Here is a 13,450-nt window from a genome sequence, read left to right as displayed (position 1 = left end):
CCCCCGCCCCGGCAGCCGGCGGGACTCGCGGCGGGCGCCGCCCAGAGCGGGCCTCCCGGTTCTCCTCGGCTCTCCCCGGCAGAACGGGCAGCAGAAGTCCGCAGCCGCCGGGGCGGGTTTCCTACCGCCCGCGCGTTCCACGCCGTTTCCCCGCGCGCTCTCCCGACAGCACGCGGTTCGGCGACACCGGCAGCGCGAGCCGGCAAGGCCGGCCTGCCCGCGCCGCAGACGAGCCAACGGGCGCGCGGCCCAGCCCGCACCCCCGCCGTGATTTTGCTGAACGGGTCTCTGGCTCTGTGCGTGTGCCCACCCTTCTCTGAGCAAGGGCCTCTCCAGACTGCAGCAGCTCAGCAGTCCTGCCAGGCAGAACTCCTAGCTGGAGGTTCTTCCAGCCTTCCTTTGGAACAGGGCTGGCCACTGCGCTTCACCTTGCAGCCGGTAACCTCTCCCTAGCAAGTTTTCCTGTGCTGCAATAAAACGAGAGGACTTTATAACATGTCAGTGCTTCGGTGATTTCACAGGAGAGCTGCGTGCTCTCCTAGAATCCTTTGTTAGACCATAGAGACACCAAGAGGGATAATGGGGTGCTGCCCCTTAGTAGCACCCAGGGCAGCTTCTGTTTCTTCCCAGCTTCTCCAGTCCCCAGCCCTGTTGTTATTTGCTAATATAACCTGAACAGAACCAGCACTGCTCAGAGACGAAAGGTCTAGATGAGAGAGGGAATATAGACTTGTAGGGAAAAAAAAAATTAGTTTGTCTCCAGCAAAGAAGTAAACTCTTTTTTTTTTTTAAGAGAAAATATGCAGCTTCAAAGCCTAGAAACAAAGCTTCAGAAGAAATCGTATGCAACACCCTTAATGAGCTGTTTAAGTAAACAGCACGCAACTCTAATAACCACCTCGCCTGGCAGTGCTAATCTAGACCCAGTGTTTCCATTGCATTTTAATTAAAACTTCAAAAACTCCAAACTCAGCAGAATCGTCTCCTGCTCAACATTCGTTCCCAGTCACTATAATGAACTCTGTGGTCAGGGATTTTCCCATTCTTGGCCTTCCAGCTTGAAGAGAGCGTTGCTAAAAAGCAAAACTTAGAAGGACAGACTGGTCCCAGTTTACTTCACCTGAGGTGTATAGCCCCACAAGCCAGCCCACACAGCACCCTTACTCCACGTCAATAATCACCAAAGTCTGATCAAAGATAACCCCAAGGTCTCGACCCAAGTCCCACAGGACTGCCCACAGCCCATCCAAAGGGAACCAAAGGCAAAACCTGAACAAGCTCCTCAACTGTGTTTATTCAGATAGCTCAGAAGTCCCAGTAGGATATGAAGATTAATTCATTTCAAATTGCAGCTCAATGTCATACCCATGAGAATTTAAAACCAAATTCAATCCCACTCTCTACCCAATAGCTTTGAAAGAATACAAATGAGGTCATGTTTCAGCCTGGGAAATTAGTGCAAATGCATATACTTTTGTAATAATAAAAGCTGATCAACTCAGGCCTTGTCTGAGCCTAGGAGCTACCAGGCTTTTTTTTTTCCCCCTTCTTTTAAAAAAAAACCACCTACTTCAGCATAGTCATATAATTTATGGTTGTAAACTTATAGTAGTGTAAGATCATGTAGAAGGATCATGGCCTCAATATAGAAATGTTTATACTATCAGAGCTTATTTACAAATACAAAGCACTTTTATGTTGCATTAAGAGGTTTAGAAATGCTGCTGGCTAGAATTAAAAAATTCCACCCCCTAACTGATGAGAGCATCGCGTGCAGCTTAGACCTCTGTCCTCATTTATACCGGCTTTCAGCAGGGCCTGCAATTAGCTCCCGGCTCAGAGCCCAGCATACGCACGGAGACAAGAACCGCTCTTACCAGGGAGCAGCAAACCTTCTCCTCCAACTGAGGCAACTAGCACAGAGCTCAGTGACAGCAGCTCATCATGAGGGAAGCGGGCAGAGGACCTCTCCCAGTCAAGGTGTAGTTATCATCTGCAGGATATCAGAGAGGTTGTTTACACAGAAGATGTGGCAAGGATCTGCGGGGTCCTGGAGAAATCCCGACTGCAGCAGAGCTGAGACAAGAGCAAGGAACGACCAGCTGTGGGGCAGCTGAGGAAGGCAATGTGGTGTGGCTGGGGGCTGTCAGCGTGGCTGGAAGAGGCAGCCTGCTGCCAACCCAACAACCAGCACTGCTCTGCTGGCCAGCTGCCTTTCAAGTCAGCCCAAACTGGCCATGGCCAAAGCAGCATCCCCGACTCACAGACTGCATCTGGGCTCTTCTGCAGCTGAGACCACAAAAGGCAAATCTTCATTTTCTCCAACGTCTGTTTTTTGTTACAGTCTCCTGGGCCCACAGCACTATGTTCCTTGGATGGTGGAGCAGGTACCATTTAGAAACACAAGACATGAGATCAGCCCCAGCGTGTCCCAGGAGCTCACCTCCCGCAGCAGAGGTTGACCTTGCACCAGTATGCTGCAGTTGGGATTCTCAGTGCAGGGAGAGGCTGAGGACAACAGCAGCAGCTCCTGGTTTTCCAAATGCCTGAGCACTGAGTGGTAGAAAGCCACAGCATGCTCCCCTGCCCCTGGGCTGTGAGGTGCCAAGCTCCTTCTCCTGGCTTCTTCCCAGCCTCCTCCTCCCACCGCAGCCTCTGGTCAGGCATCCATCCCCTGCAGGCATCCATCCGCCCACAGCCTGGGCCAGGGGGTTCCCTCCTGCCTGGGCAATCCTCACTGCTTTAGGTGACACAGTGGGAAGGCTCGGGGAGGGATCTCTGCTTCTTCCCTCTCCACCATGGAGAAAGAGCTGCAGCTCCCCAGAGCCAGTCATCCCTCCCAGGGACACCAAGAGCTGGAGCATGTGATCAAGTAACAAAGCACAGAGGAATCATCCAGAGAGAGTTTCCCCTCTCATCTTTGACTCTCTGCTCCTTAAAAGACAAAAATTAATGTATCATTACGAAGAGAGACTTCAAGCTGAGTTCTTAATGAAACACTAACATCTTTCAAAGTGGCTTGTACACTTTTTCCCAAATGAAAGTGCACCATTCAGACAAAAAACATGGATCTTACTGTTACTGTATTCTGTGGCAAAAAATTATACTGAAGGAATATAATTGCAAGAAGAAAGCTCTGTATGTGACAGCTGAAATAGCCTTCTTCCTCTTTTATAAATTCCTGAAGCTAGTAGAGAGCAAAATAAAACCCTGTAAGTATATACATGAATAATGCAAACGTTATTTTTTCCTAAAAGACCTTGAAATGGACAGAGTAAGAAAAAATGCAAAGGAAATGCAATCAGTGCAGCCAAGGAAAGGTATTTCCAGCTCCTGAGTTACCACAACAAAAATGCAGGTGCACCACTCATCCCTAATGGAGAAAAGCGATCCATCTGCACCACCGATATGCCTGAATTACCCGTAACTGAATCTGGCAGCTGGAGAGCTGGGCATTTTGCCATTTTGTGAGCAGCACGCCTGCTATCGGAGCTCCCTCACCATACCTGGTCAGGACAAAGTTTATAATTTCTCATATTAAAGAAGTCCAGAGATATGCCTGCGGCCCTCCCTTCTCTCCAGCTGCAGCACATCTCCCACCACACGACTGGCACCGTGGGAGGAGCTGGGCAGTGCTGTGTGATTTACCTCCTCCAAGTAAACAGGAATGAATTAAGAGAAATGGATGTAGCAGAAACAAGGCATTAAGCTTACTGGGAGAAGAAATAGTTTTCATATACTGTGCTTCATTTTGACATTACCCCTAGTATTTTGGAAAGGGAATTTGCCTCTTTTTCCCCTAGCAGCAATCCTTTTCTTCATGGCTGCACAAAATTAACCTCATTTACTGTTATGGAAAGAACAGACCAGGCAGTTGGATTCCTGCACATGGTGCAAGTTCTGATAAATGTAAGAACTGAGATCAGAGTGAGTCTGATGTTCTTCACTAAAAAGCAAGGGTTGATACGGCATTCAGACTGAGAAATTAAAGAACAGCTAAATCAGGCAATGCAATTACTGTAGAAAGCTCAATCTTAACTCGGTGTTCTCCTCCATCAGCCTTAAACTAATGGCCTCTCTTCATGTAATTATAGACTATTAGTTACACCAAACCATATTTGCATACTTACACAATCTTACTGTACCTCTAATGCACATACCATTCTGTAGTATTAATGCTGCTTCAAATTTAATTTATGTGGGTTTTACTCCGGGGTAATTCAGAACTTCAGTGAAGCTCCCAACTGCTGGTGCCTGATTAACTCAGGTCAAAGCCATCAGAATGACTCACCAGAAAAATAAACCCACTTATGGTCAACACAGCGGGGACAAAACTGACAGGCTGATGGTAAGTATAAGGGTCATCGTAATAACAAAGTTAAAGTCTTCAAAAAAGAACAAACAGAAAACTGGCTATTTTAGGTTCACTCCAGGCCAAGGATTTTGGCTGTGGGGTCCTGCCATCCTGAGTGTTCTCCAGCATCCAGACTGGGGTTTGCTCTGCAAAGGATGGTGCAGAAACCGACCACAGCCAGAGGAGCGAGTTAGCCACCAGCCAGCTGGTCTCTGTCACTGCTCTATACCACTGATGGTTTGAAGTCTGGGATCAGGAACTTTAAGATACATTTTAAACAGTTCCCAATCAGACTTTTCTTCACTTTGTTAATTACCCTATTCCACTGATCTAAATATGGTAAGAGGTAAAACCTGAACACACTTTCTGTGATTCCATAGAGGAATCTGCTGTCTGGAGCGTATGAGGAAATAATTATTTTTATTTTTTACATGCATCACTCAAAAATATTCCGAAGGCCAAAAGCTTAGCCTAGAGTAACCCTAAGATAAAGAGCTTAGTTTTAAGGTGCCTCTGGCTGAGCTTTCATGTTAAAGACCCCTAAAAAGCTAACCCTCTAGCTTAAGGCCACTTTGAGCTAAGCTTTAAAACTGGCTCAAACCTAAGTGATTAAACATCCTGGCCTTCGTGTCACCTCTGCTGGAACCTCCAAAAATGCTAGTGCAAAGCCTGGGCACAAACTGAGAAATGCGGAAAAACAGAAAATTGTGAAAGGCTTCAGAGAAAACAAAAAGATTGTTACCTCAGGGCTACTTCAACACAGGAATTGCTCCACTCTTTCGTAGCCTTTCTGAGCCAGGGAACTATTCATACAAATACTCCGGGAATTATAACTTCAAAATCCTTTATTTTAAAGGAAAGTCACATTTTGGTCTTTCAAGGACCCCAAATCCTGTGAGTATCAAGCTATTCAGGAAATAATCAGTCTGCTTAAAGACAGGTTTCATTAATTTAGCGTATTTTTTCCACTAAAACAGTATTTAATTTTGAGCTAAAAGTCAGTTTCACTAACAGCACCAATTACCTGAGTGGTGCTTGTTGCTTACCTTGCCACTGAGAAATTTATAAATCAGGCACCGGGCAGTCTGAACACTTAGTATTAATAAATTAAAGGTGAAGGTATTCCTAAAGCAATAGATTAACTTCCTTCGAGTAATGACATTAAATGAACCAAGTTAGCTCCAGGCCTCATATACCAAAGCAGATGCTGTATGACCTTCTCTAGCTTAGTGTTTGTCAAAATACTGGTACCAAATAGAGGGCACAGGATCCATGTTTGTAAAATGTATTTGCATATGTTTGTACAAACTTGAATGAGGACCAGAGCCCACACACACACAAGTACAAGTTGGTTTACAAGGACACGTGAGGACTTGCCATGTCCTCCAGGCAAGTCTGGCAGACTCCAGCAGCATCACAGTGCTAACGCATTCAACAACAGGCTCATAACGGGCAGTTGTGCTTTTTGCATGACTCCCACTGCCCACAGAGGCAATGAAGCCAAGTCTGAGATGCCCCGGGGACAGGGAGACATAGGAGCTACTTAACAGAAGACAGAGGAGTTGCTGTGACTTATCAAGCAGCAGAGATCAGAACTAGTCTGTGCCCTCCCTTGCTCTCTGCACGCGCAGTCTGTCATTTGGAAGTACGCATAATTTCTAAAGATCAAATGTAGGTAACACTTTCTGTTAAAACTCCCTGCAGGACAGACCTAAACTGCTGGCAGGAGGAGAGCTCACTGCTGCTGACCGAGCTCCCTGCAGATTCACATCTGGTACAGCAGCAGCAGCGGGCTCCACGCTGGGACTGGGCTGACAGCCGTGGGTCATCCTGGCGTCCCCTCGGGATAACTCCGGCAGGCTCTGCCCTCTCTCAGGGGATGACGGGGATTGGGGACAAGGGCTTTCTGTACCCGGCAGCAGGGTGGAGCGGGGCTGCACCACAGGCTGGTGCCCACCCTCACCGTGGACAGTGACTGCCCTGTGCTTCTGCTGCAGCTGCAGCTCAGGCAGAGCCCCCCTCCCCGGCAAGGGCGCCAGCCATTCTTCAGAGGCCTTGAAAGAAACATTCATTTTCAAATACGTAATATTTACCCCACTGATGTTTAAAAATCTATTTATTAAACTGCCTTTTCATTTCTTTTCCTCTGCTCAGCAATAGGGCTGCTCTGCGCTCAGCGCAGCTCCCCAGGGTAGCTGTCCAGAAGGACAAGCAGCGGTACGCCCAGGTCAGGCCGGCCGGCTGCAGCAGGGAAGGTGTGAGCAGTGTCACCAGGGCAGCTGCCGCCGGTTCACAGCGCTGACAGCACAACACGCGGAGCACCCAGGGAGGCCCTTCGAAGGCAGATAACCTGCCTCCCAGCCAGTGGCTCTGCAGGCGTCTCGGGAGGTCCCAGCATGTCAGCTCAGCAGAAGGCTGCGCCTGCCCAGCCCTTTTGGGAGCCCCGAGCGTGTCCCCGGGAGCCCAGACTGCACGGGCACCACCGGGCTCAGCTCCGCTCCCACCGGGAAACCTGGACCGGCTCCACTGACTGCCTGCAGCTGCAGCAGCTGTACGTACTCACGGAGCTGACCCAGCCACATCAGAGAGAATTCCTTGTCCTGGGCGTGCTTCTTAATTAATCTTACCCTACATGTTAACGCTAAAAGGCGTACTAAGGATTGAAGATTCTCCCCAGAGGAAAAGACAGTAGGGGAAACGACAACAGCTTGGCTTTAAAATAAAGTTTTCAGGGAGGTGGAGGTGAGGAAGGCTGACAGCTTAACCCATAACAAACCTTCATTTTTCACGATGTAGGGCGTTACCTGACCCAGCCATGACCGACTATCTTCAGCAATACAGAAACTCACGAGTTCAGCCAGAATTCCTCTGCTGTGCGTAGAAAACTCATTGCAGCAGAGGATACAGATGCACTAAAGAGCACAAACTGAATTTAAGTTAACAGCACCATTGGCCCAAAGGCCACACAGACACCAACAGATCAGCAGGCTGCCATACAGTAAATACACAAAACACATTTTCTACTAACGGTGGATGATTTTCTTCATCACGGTACCAGTTCTCTTCCTGGCTATCCCACATTAAGGGCAAATAAAAGGGCCCAACAAGAGTAATAAGTTCAGAAACCTTCACCTGTAAGGACAGGCTCAGACAGGGAATTTAACTGAACGAGACTAGATACAACATCATAATGAAGCTAATGCTGAGCAATTCTTCCACAGGCTACATAGTGGGGACTGGGAATCATTTTAACTTGCAGACAGTTTTGTTAGAGATAAATGAACACAAACCATGAAGACAGCTCAGCCCTAGAACCAACTACCAGCAAAGACAGCAATTTGGCATCCTTTAAGGACTGAGACATGTTTGACAAGAACCTGTTAAGTAGCTGCTTTATTAGAGCCTGCTGAAAACGGAAAGGTGCTCTAAGAGACCTCCTTAGCTTTTACCAGCCCTCCAGCCTCTCATCACTTCTCTGACTGTATGTTTCCATGCTAACTGTAATAATTATCACTTAAAATCACTTAAATATTGTCACTTAAATCTTGGGAGAAGCAATACAGCATGTCGGTTTTGTCCTGTATATCTCCTCTCATTCAAAAACCTTAAGTCAATTTATTAATTCATTTATTGCTGATTTAGAAGAACCTAGAGACCAGCTGGATGGGAGTAAAATTCCAGACCAAATCTGGCATGGATAAAGATTTTTTACAAGAGTTCCTGTACTATGTCAATACTACCAATAAGTACAGTTAATCCTGCTAGATGACTCCCAAGGGATTTGTCAGTGCTATTTTTTTATTCCTTCCAAAATGCTGCTAAGAAATCTACCTATGTTTTCTTCCAGCCTTGACCCAATACTTTCATTTTGGAGGAATGTGTGAAATCCCAGACTGCTGTGCCAGCAGTCTCACTGAGCACAGATCAGAGTAGGTAAAATATCAATACCATCTCCCAGGAAGGCCAGGGTTCCCAGTAGAAACGCCAGATGCACAGCCAGGTGGGCAGCGAGTACAGCCACAACAATAACGTGATAAAGACAGTTGAGATGTTAACTAAGGAGACTTAGACCCAGACCATGGCTGGTGGTAATTGTACAGCCAGTCCATTGTTCTTCACTTCTGCAGCTGCGATTCAAGATCTTCCCATGCTCCCCCCACCCCTTGTTCTTCAACATGAGTCACATTTGAGCAGTGTTGCTCCTTTCACATCTGCATCTGACAGCAGCTAGGATGAAGTATGGCTGGTTTCAAAGCCCTTCATCACCAGCCGCGGCTCCTCCCCATTGGTGTCGCACACGCAGACCCGCGGTACCCATTGTGTACTGTCTCAGTTTTGGGTACGTTGGACGTAGGATGTTTTCTTTTATTTCTATGTTTTCTGTTTCCCAAACAAACAGAAATCTATTCACAGTACAGTGTGAAGCTGTTTCTTCACCCATGAGAAAGAAAACCAGCCAGCATCAGAATTCCACACCCATGATTACAAACCTTGTGCTTGGCCTACTACTGCTTGTAATGCACTACTGCCATAACTTTCTATAAGCTACTGATTTAGTCATTCTAAATTATTTGCATGAATAAAGAATGTGCAGGAATGAGCTACAGAGTAATACCAAGCTCCTGGTGGACTCTTCAAAGCAAGAAATATCGAGACTTGTTGGTGCAGGACAAAGAGTGAGTTTATTGCTTATTTCAGTACTACTTGAGCCTACTCACAGCAATGACTGAACTCCAAACCTTTGGCCTAACATGACTTACACTCAATGGACACTTTCTTTTGGTCCTTCACAAAAGTGCACAGGAAGTGCAAAAGAAGTGCTAAAGTTTCTTATTACATTGTTATAGTGATTAGAGTTAATAAAATAGTAGAAAACCTATAGCATACATTTGTTTCAACTCTAGCATGAAAGTAGCAGTGCTTCTTTGACATATGCCTCCTAAACGTGTTTTCATTGTATTGTCCAGATTTTTAGCATTGCAATATCAAATGTGCATCATTATTTTTGTTACAATTAAAAACCTGTATCTAGACCTTAGCAGTAAATTCAGATATTGGATAAAGTGTTTAATATTAAATAAATATTAATATTTAATTATTATATTATTATATAAGTAATAATATAATTTTAATATTTAATTTAATTATCATTTCCAATGTTAGTGAGTGAACTGAAAGCAGACGCATTTGCATTGTTTGCAGCTTTGTATCTGCGCCAAGCTAACATACTATTGCACACAGATCCCACAACTGCAGCGATGAATGGCTACACTTACCAGCATGAAATACAAAGTGATTCAAGACTTTAGGCCTCACTCAATGTCAACCAAATTTGGAAAAATTTGGAAGTTACTGAAAATGTATTTGAGTTGTTGGCCTGTCAAATTAATAATGCAGTTAAGGATCTTCTAAGCATAATAACAGACTTTAAGGATAGGAAATAACTCTTACATGTCTAAACATCAATTAAAGTACCCCAAAGAATTAATACTTCTGCAGACCAGCCAACATTTCAAACTCTTCTCAAAAAAGCTCACAAAAATACATTTCTGTTTAAATTCTGGAAGAAAAACATATGCATGACTCAAAGTTTGGTAATTGTATGACCTCAGAGAGCCCACTTCCCATCTTTGTGCTTGCTTCCTCGTCTGCAGGAAAGGATATTGTTTTCTTAATTCAAAGGCTTTTTTTTCTGAAGGTTACTTTGCTAAGGGTTTAAATGATCTTTGATATTCTTGAGTTGGACATGTTGCACAAATTAAAACGTTCGCATTTAAAAAAATAGGCAGTTATTTTGATCAGTATATATGTAACCATTCTGAAGTGTTTTATTTTGTAAACACACATGCCAAGTCTGCCAGCTGCTGCAGCCTATCCACAGTTCTCAGGAAACCCGATGCTAGCACATACATACTTCTGTTAAGGCATCGGTCCTGCTGTCATTCAACTCTTTTTCAGCAAATAATAAATGATAGAAAGCCCACAGTGCTCATTCCACACCGAAAGATATATTTGGATCGATTTTCAGTGCACACACCACTGAGAGAACAAGGCAGACCAAATACCTGCTTTGCATCTTAAGTAATAGATCAAGAAATGCTTTTCTACAGTAATATTCCTCATTCAAATACAGTTCAGGAGTAGCAATCAAGGTCCAAAGAATAGTATTGTGGGCTCAAATTCTGCCAAACTGCTATTATTCAGCCAAGCTACAGGCATATCTTTAAGGTCAATGGGACACAAGCATGCATTCCTATGTGATGCTGAGTGGGACTGAATTCCAACATGCAACACTAACCCCACACCTGAATGCATCACTGAGCTGTGCTATTAAGGCCCAAGTAGTCAATATTTTCAAAAGATCTCAAAACACACGTGCTATACTGCATCCTAAGCCACACACCTTAGTACAAGAAGGATTGGTGTTTCTGGACGACAACAAGCACCAGGAGTATGATGGCAACAACAGGTCACACAAGAGAAGCCAGCAGGTCACCTGCTCAGCCATACCACATCCACCACCTAAGGCACTTCACTTGCACCAGCTTTCTCCAGATGCACCCTCTCCTTCCCATTCATTACCATAATCCCACACCTCCACAGTAATGATAACAACGCTGGATCATTTCCATGGGCACTGCCATTCAAGCACGGTAACTTCACAGCAAAGCAGAGCTGAGCAACAAACCGGTCTGTGAGGAAACAAATGAGACCTCAGCTGCAACCTTCTAAAACCATTTCACAGGCAGTGCCAGAGAGGATAAACAAGCATACTTGAATTTCAGGTTTATTACAGCTTGGTGCACAGCCTTTGTTCCAGGCTTTTTGCTGACCTAGATCTCTAGTTTACAACTCTGGGAACCTGGGATGAACGAAGAAGAGAATTCTTATAGTGAGTTAATAAAGAATACATCGGGATTTCAGCTCTTGGTCTGGACAGAGCTGAGCTCTGAAGGGTCTTTCAAGGAACACCTTTGCCAGGAAGGGGTGAGTACAGAGGGTGGTGCAGGGGCACGAAGGAGTTTCTCCTCTGGTTAAGGAAGACACCTCTGCCAGGCTGGGGGAGGAGAGGAGCCTTTTCTCTTTGACAGCCTTAGCCGTCCTGTGCCTTCTGTCTGTCTGTGGAGTAAAGCCTGGCTGAAAGACTGGCCAGGGCAGCTTCTGACTGAATCTGGTCCCTGAGGCCTCACAGCTTCACCCCCGGAATAGTTCCGTCCATTTGCGAGTCTGCACTCCACCGAGAGTGAACCAGAGATACCAAATCACAACTTCATCACTTCAAAACATGGAGGTACGAGCACTAGATCCTGCTCCTGCTGCGCATCGTATATTAAGGGTTCTTGTATGCTACACTGGCCTTTTTAGCGACTCCAAGAGGACTGAGGCAGGAGTCAGGCTCTTACCTGGGTTGTCTTCTCAGTTCTGCTAGTGATTTAGCCTGCAACAGAGTCATGTAAACTCTCCAGACCACAGTTTCACCCCAAGTTAATTATATGCATCTGATAATTGGTCTGAGAAACAGTTCTGTACAAGTTTCATTCTTCATATATTGTTTGCAATGGAGAAGAACAGATAGCACATCAGTGTGGCATTCTTTAATTCTTTTTTTTTTTCCCTCTCAGTAGTCCCATATGACCTCCCCTAAAACAGTGAGGTCTGCTTCTCCCTGGAATTACTTATTCCAGTAGAATAATCCAAAAGTTATTCAGAATATCTTAAGGAGCTGTGCCTTTAGACAAAGTCAACATGAAAACAAAAGAAATCTTCAGAAAAATTTTCAAAGAAAGAACTCCAGAGTTAATCTGAGTTATCTACTAGGATAATTTTATCTGCTTAGAACTTCAGAGAAAATAATAAGTTCACGCTGTCTGCTTGGACTAAAATATAGCAACTTAAGTATTTAGCCTGGAGTGTCATCATCTACTGCCCACTCCTTCCTGCTTGACCTTTCCACTCCATATCTTCAGCCTTGCGACATTCTTGGTCAAGGCATCAGGAGCCATGGCAAGGTACGCCCCACCGTGTTTCTTTTTTGCTAGATACATGCAGCGGGCAGAGACTGAAGCCAATCATCTCAAAACCAGCTGTTAGGCATACTTCCCTACAGTGTTTGTCTGGATTTTCCCCTTGCTCACGGATGAGGTTGCTACTTCAGTTTATGCACACAGACTCAAGATAGATGAATGAGCCTGTAGAAAGCTGGGTGACAGGAAGTGTGTTTTTCCTCATTAACTAACTCTGGTTAGGGCGCATGAGGCAAATCGCTGTGGTTCCACATAGGGGAGTAGCAGTGGCATGAAATTTTGATCCTGCGGAGCTGTTTGGACGACTGCGGATGATTCGCAAAGCTGTGTGATGCTTCACACACTGCAAATGTGCACACAGTCGTATCACGCAGGGTCATAAATCAGCATGAACAAGCACTCCCTATGGGAGAAGTCCCACTGAAGTCTCAGTGAACATAGACCTTATACTTTGCATTCCTACCCAGAAAATACAAAGTTCAAGCGCTGCTGAGAATATCTGCAGAGCTGTTTTGCCGAGACCTGAAAACAGGCATTACTGAATGAGGGGAAGGGCACAGGTAACCGAATGCAGGCAGCACTAGATATGATTTTTTCATTTTCTTGGCAATATCCAGATGAATTAAAGGCCAAGTTTACAAACTACATAAAGCTGAAAAACGTGCAGCACCGTAGCTATGAAGTCTTCCTTAAGCCCGCTTGCTTAGTCGCACTATTAGTGCAGAGTTAGCAGTAAACCAAGCAGCACTGCCAGGAATAAACGAAGTCATTTTCTCCTGAGCCCTCAGACGCCCTCCCAGCCTTTCTGCTGCCTCCTCAGCCTTCTCCGGTGAGAAGCAGCAGCCGCTTCCCCTGCCCTGCCCGCCCTCCCACCCGCGGCGCGTACCTTCCGCGTGGCAGCTGGAGGCGAGGATGGCGCTCGGCGGCCTGAAGATGTAAGGCAGGTAGCGCGAGAAGCATTTCATCTTCCAAACCCGGGGTTAAAAAAAACAAAAGAGGGAAATAAAACCACACAAGGGGGGGGGGGAAGGGCTAAAAACTGCTGTCCCGAAAACGCGCCTTGGCCGAGCGG

At 45.7% G+C, this 13,450-nt stretch overlaps 1 protein-coding gene across 2 annotated transcripts in view; it reads right to left on the bottom strand.

Moving 5' to 3' along the window:
• Positions 1 to 13,450, bottom strand: part of PPP2R2B (protein phosphatase 2, regulatory subunit B, beta) — a 113,052-nt gene that overhangs the window by 92,694 nt on the left and 6,908 nt on the right. Inside the window, exon 1 of one of the 2 annotated variants that reach the window (XM_010578769.1) lies at positions 13,265 to 13,343. The exons of the other annotated variant lie outside the window; for it this stretch is intronic. Coding sequence (XP_010577071.1) covers positions 13,265 to 13,343 — 79 coding nt within the window. Of the gene's footprint in view, positions 1 to 13,264; positions 13,344 to 13,450 lie in introns of those variants that run through there. 2 annotated transcript variants of the gene reach the window in all.

The sequence above is a fragment of the Haliaeetus leucocephalus genome, unplaced genomic scaffold (genome assembly GCF_000737465.1).
Source record: "Haliaeetus leucocephalus isolate CR32 unplaced genomic scaffold, Haliaeetus_leucocephalus-4.0 Scaffold656, whole genome shotgun sequence".
Taxonomy (NCBI): Eukaryota; Metazoa; Chordata; class Aves; order Accipitriformes; family Accipitridae; genus Haliaeetus; species Haliaeetus leucocephalus.
Note: the sequence above shows the minus strand (reverse complement) of the source record. Positions and strands in the feature narration are given on the sequence as shown.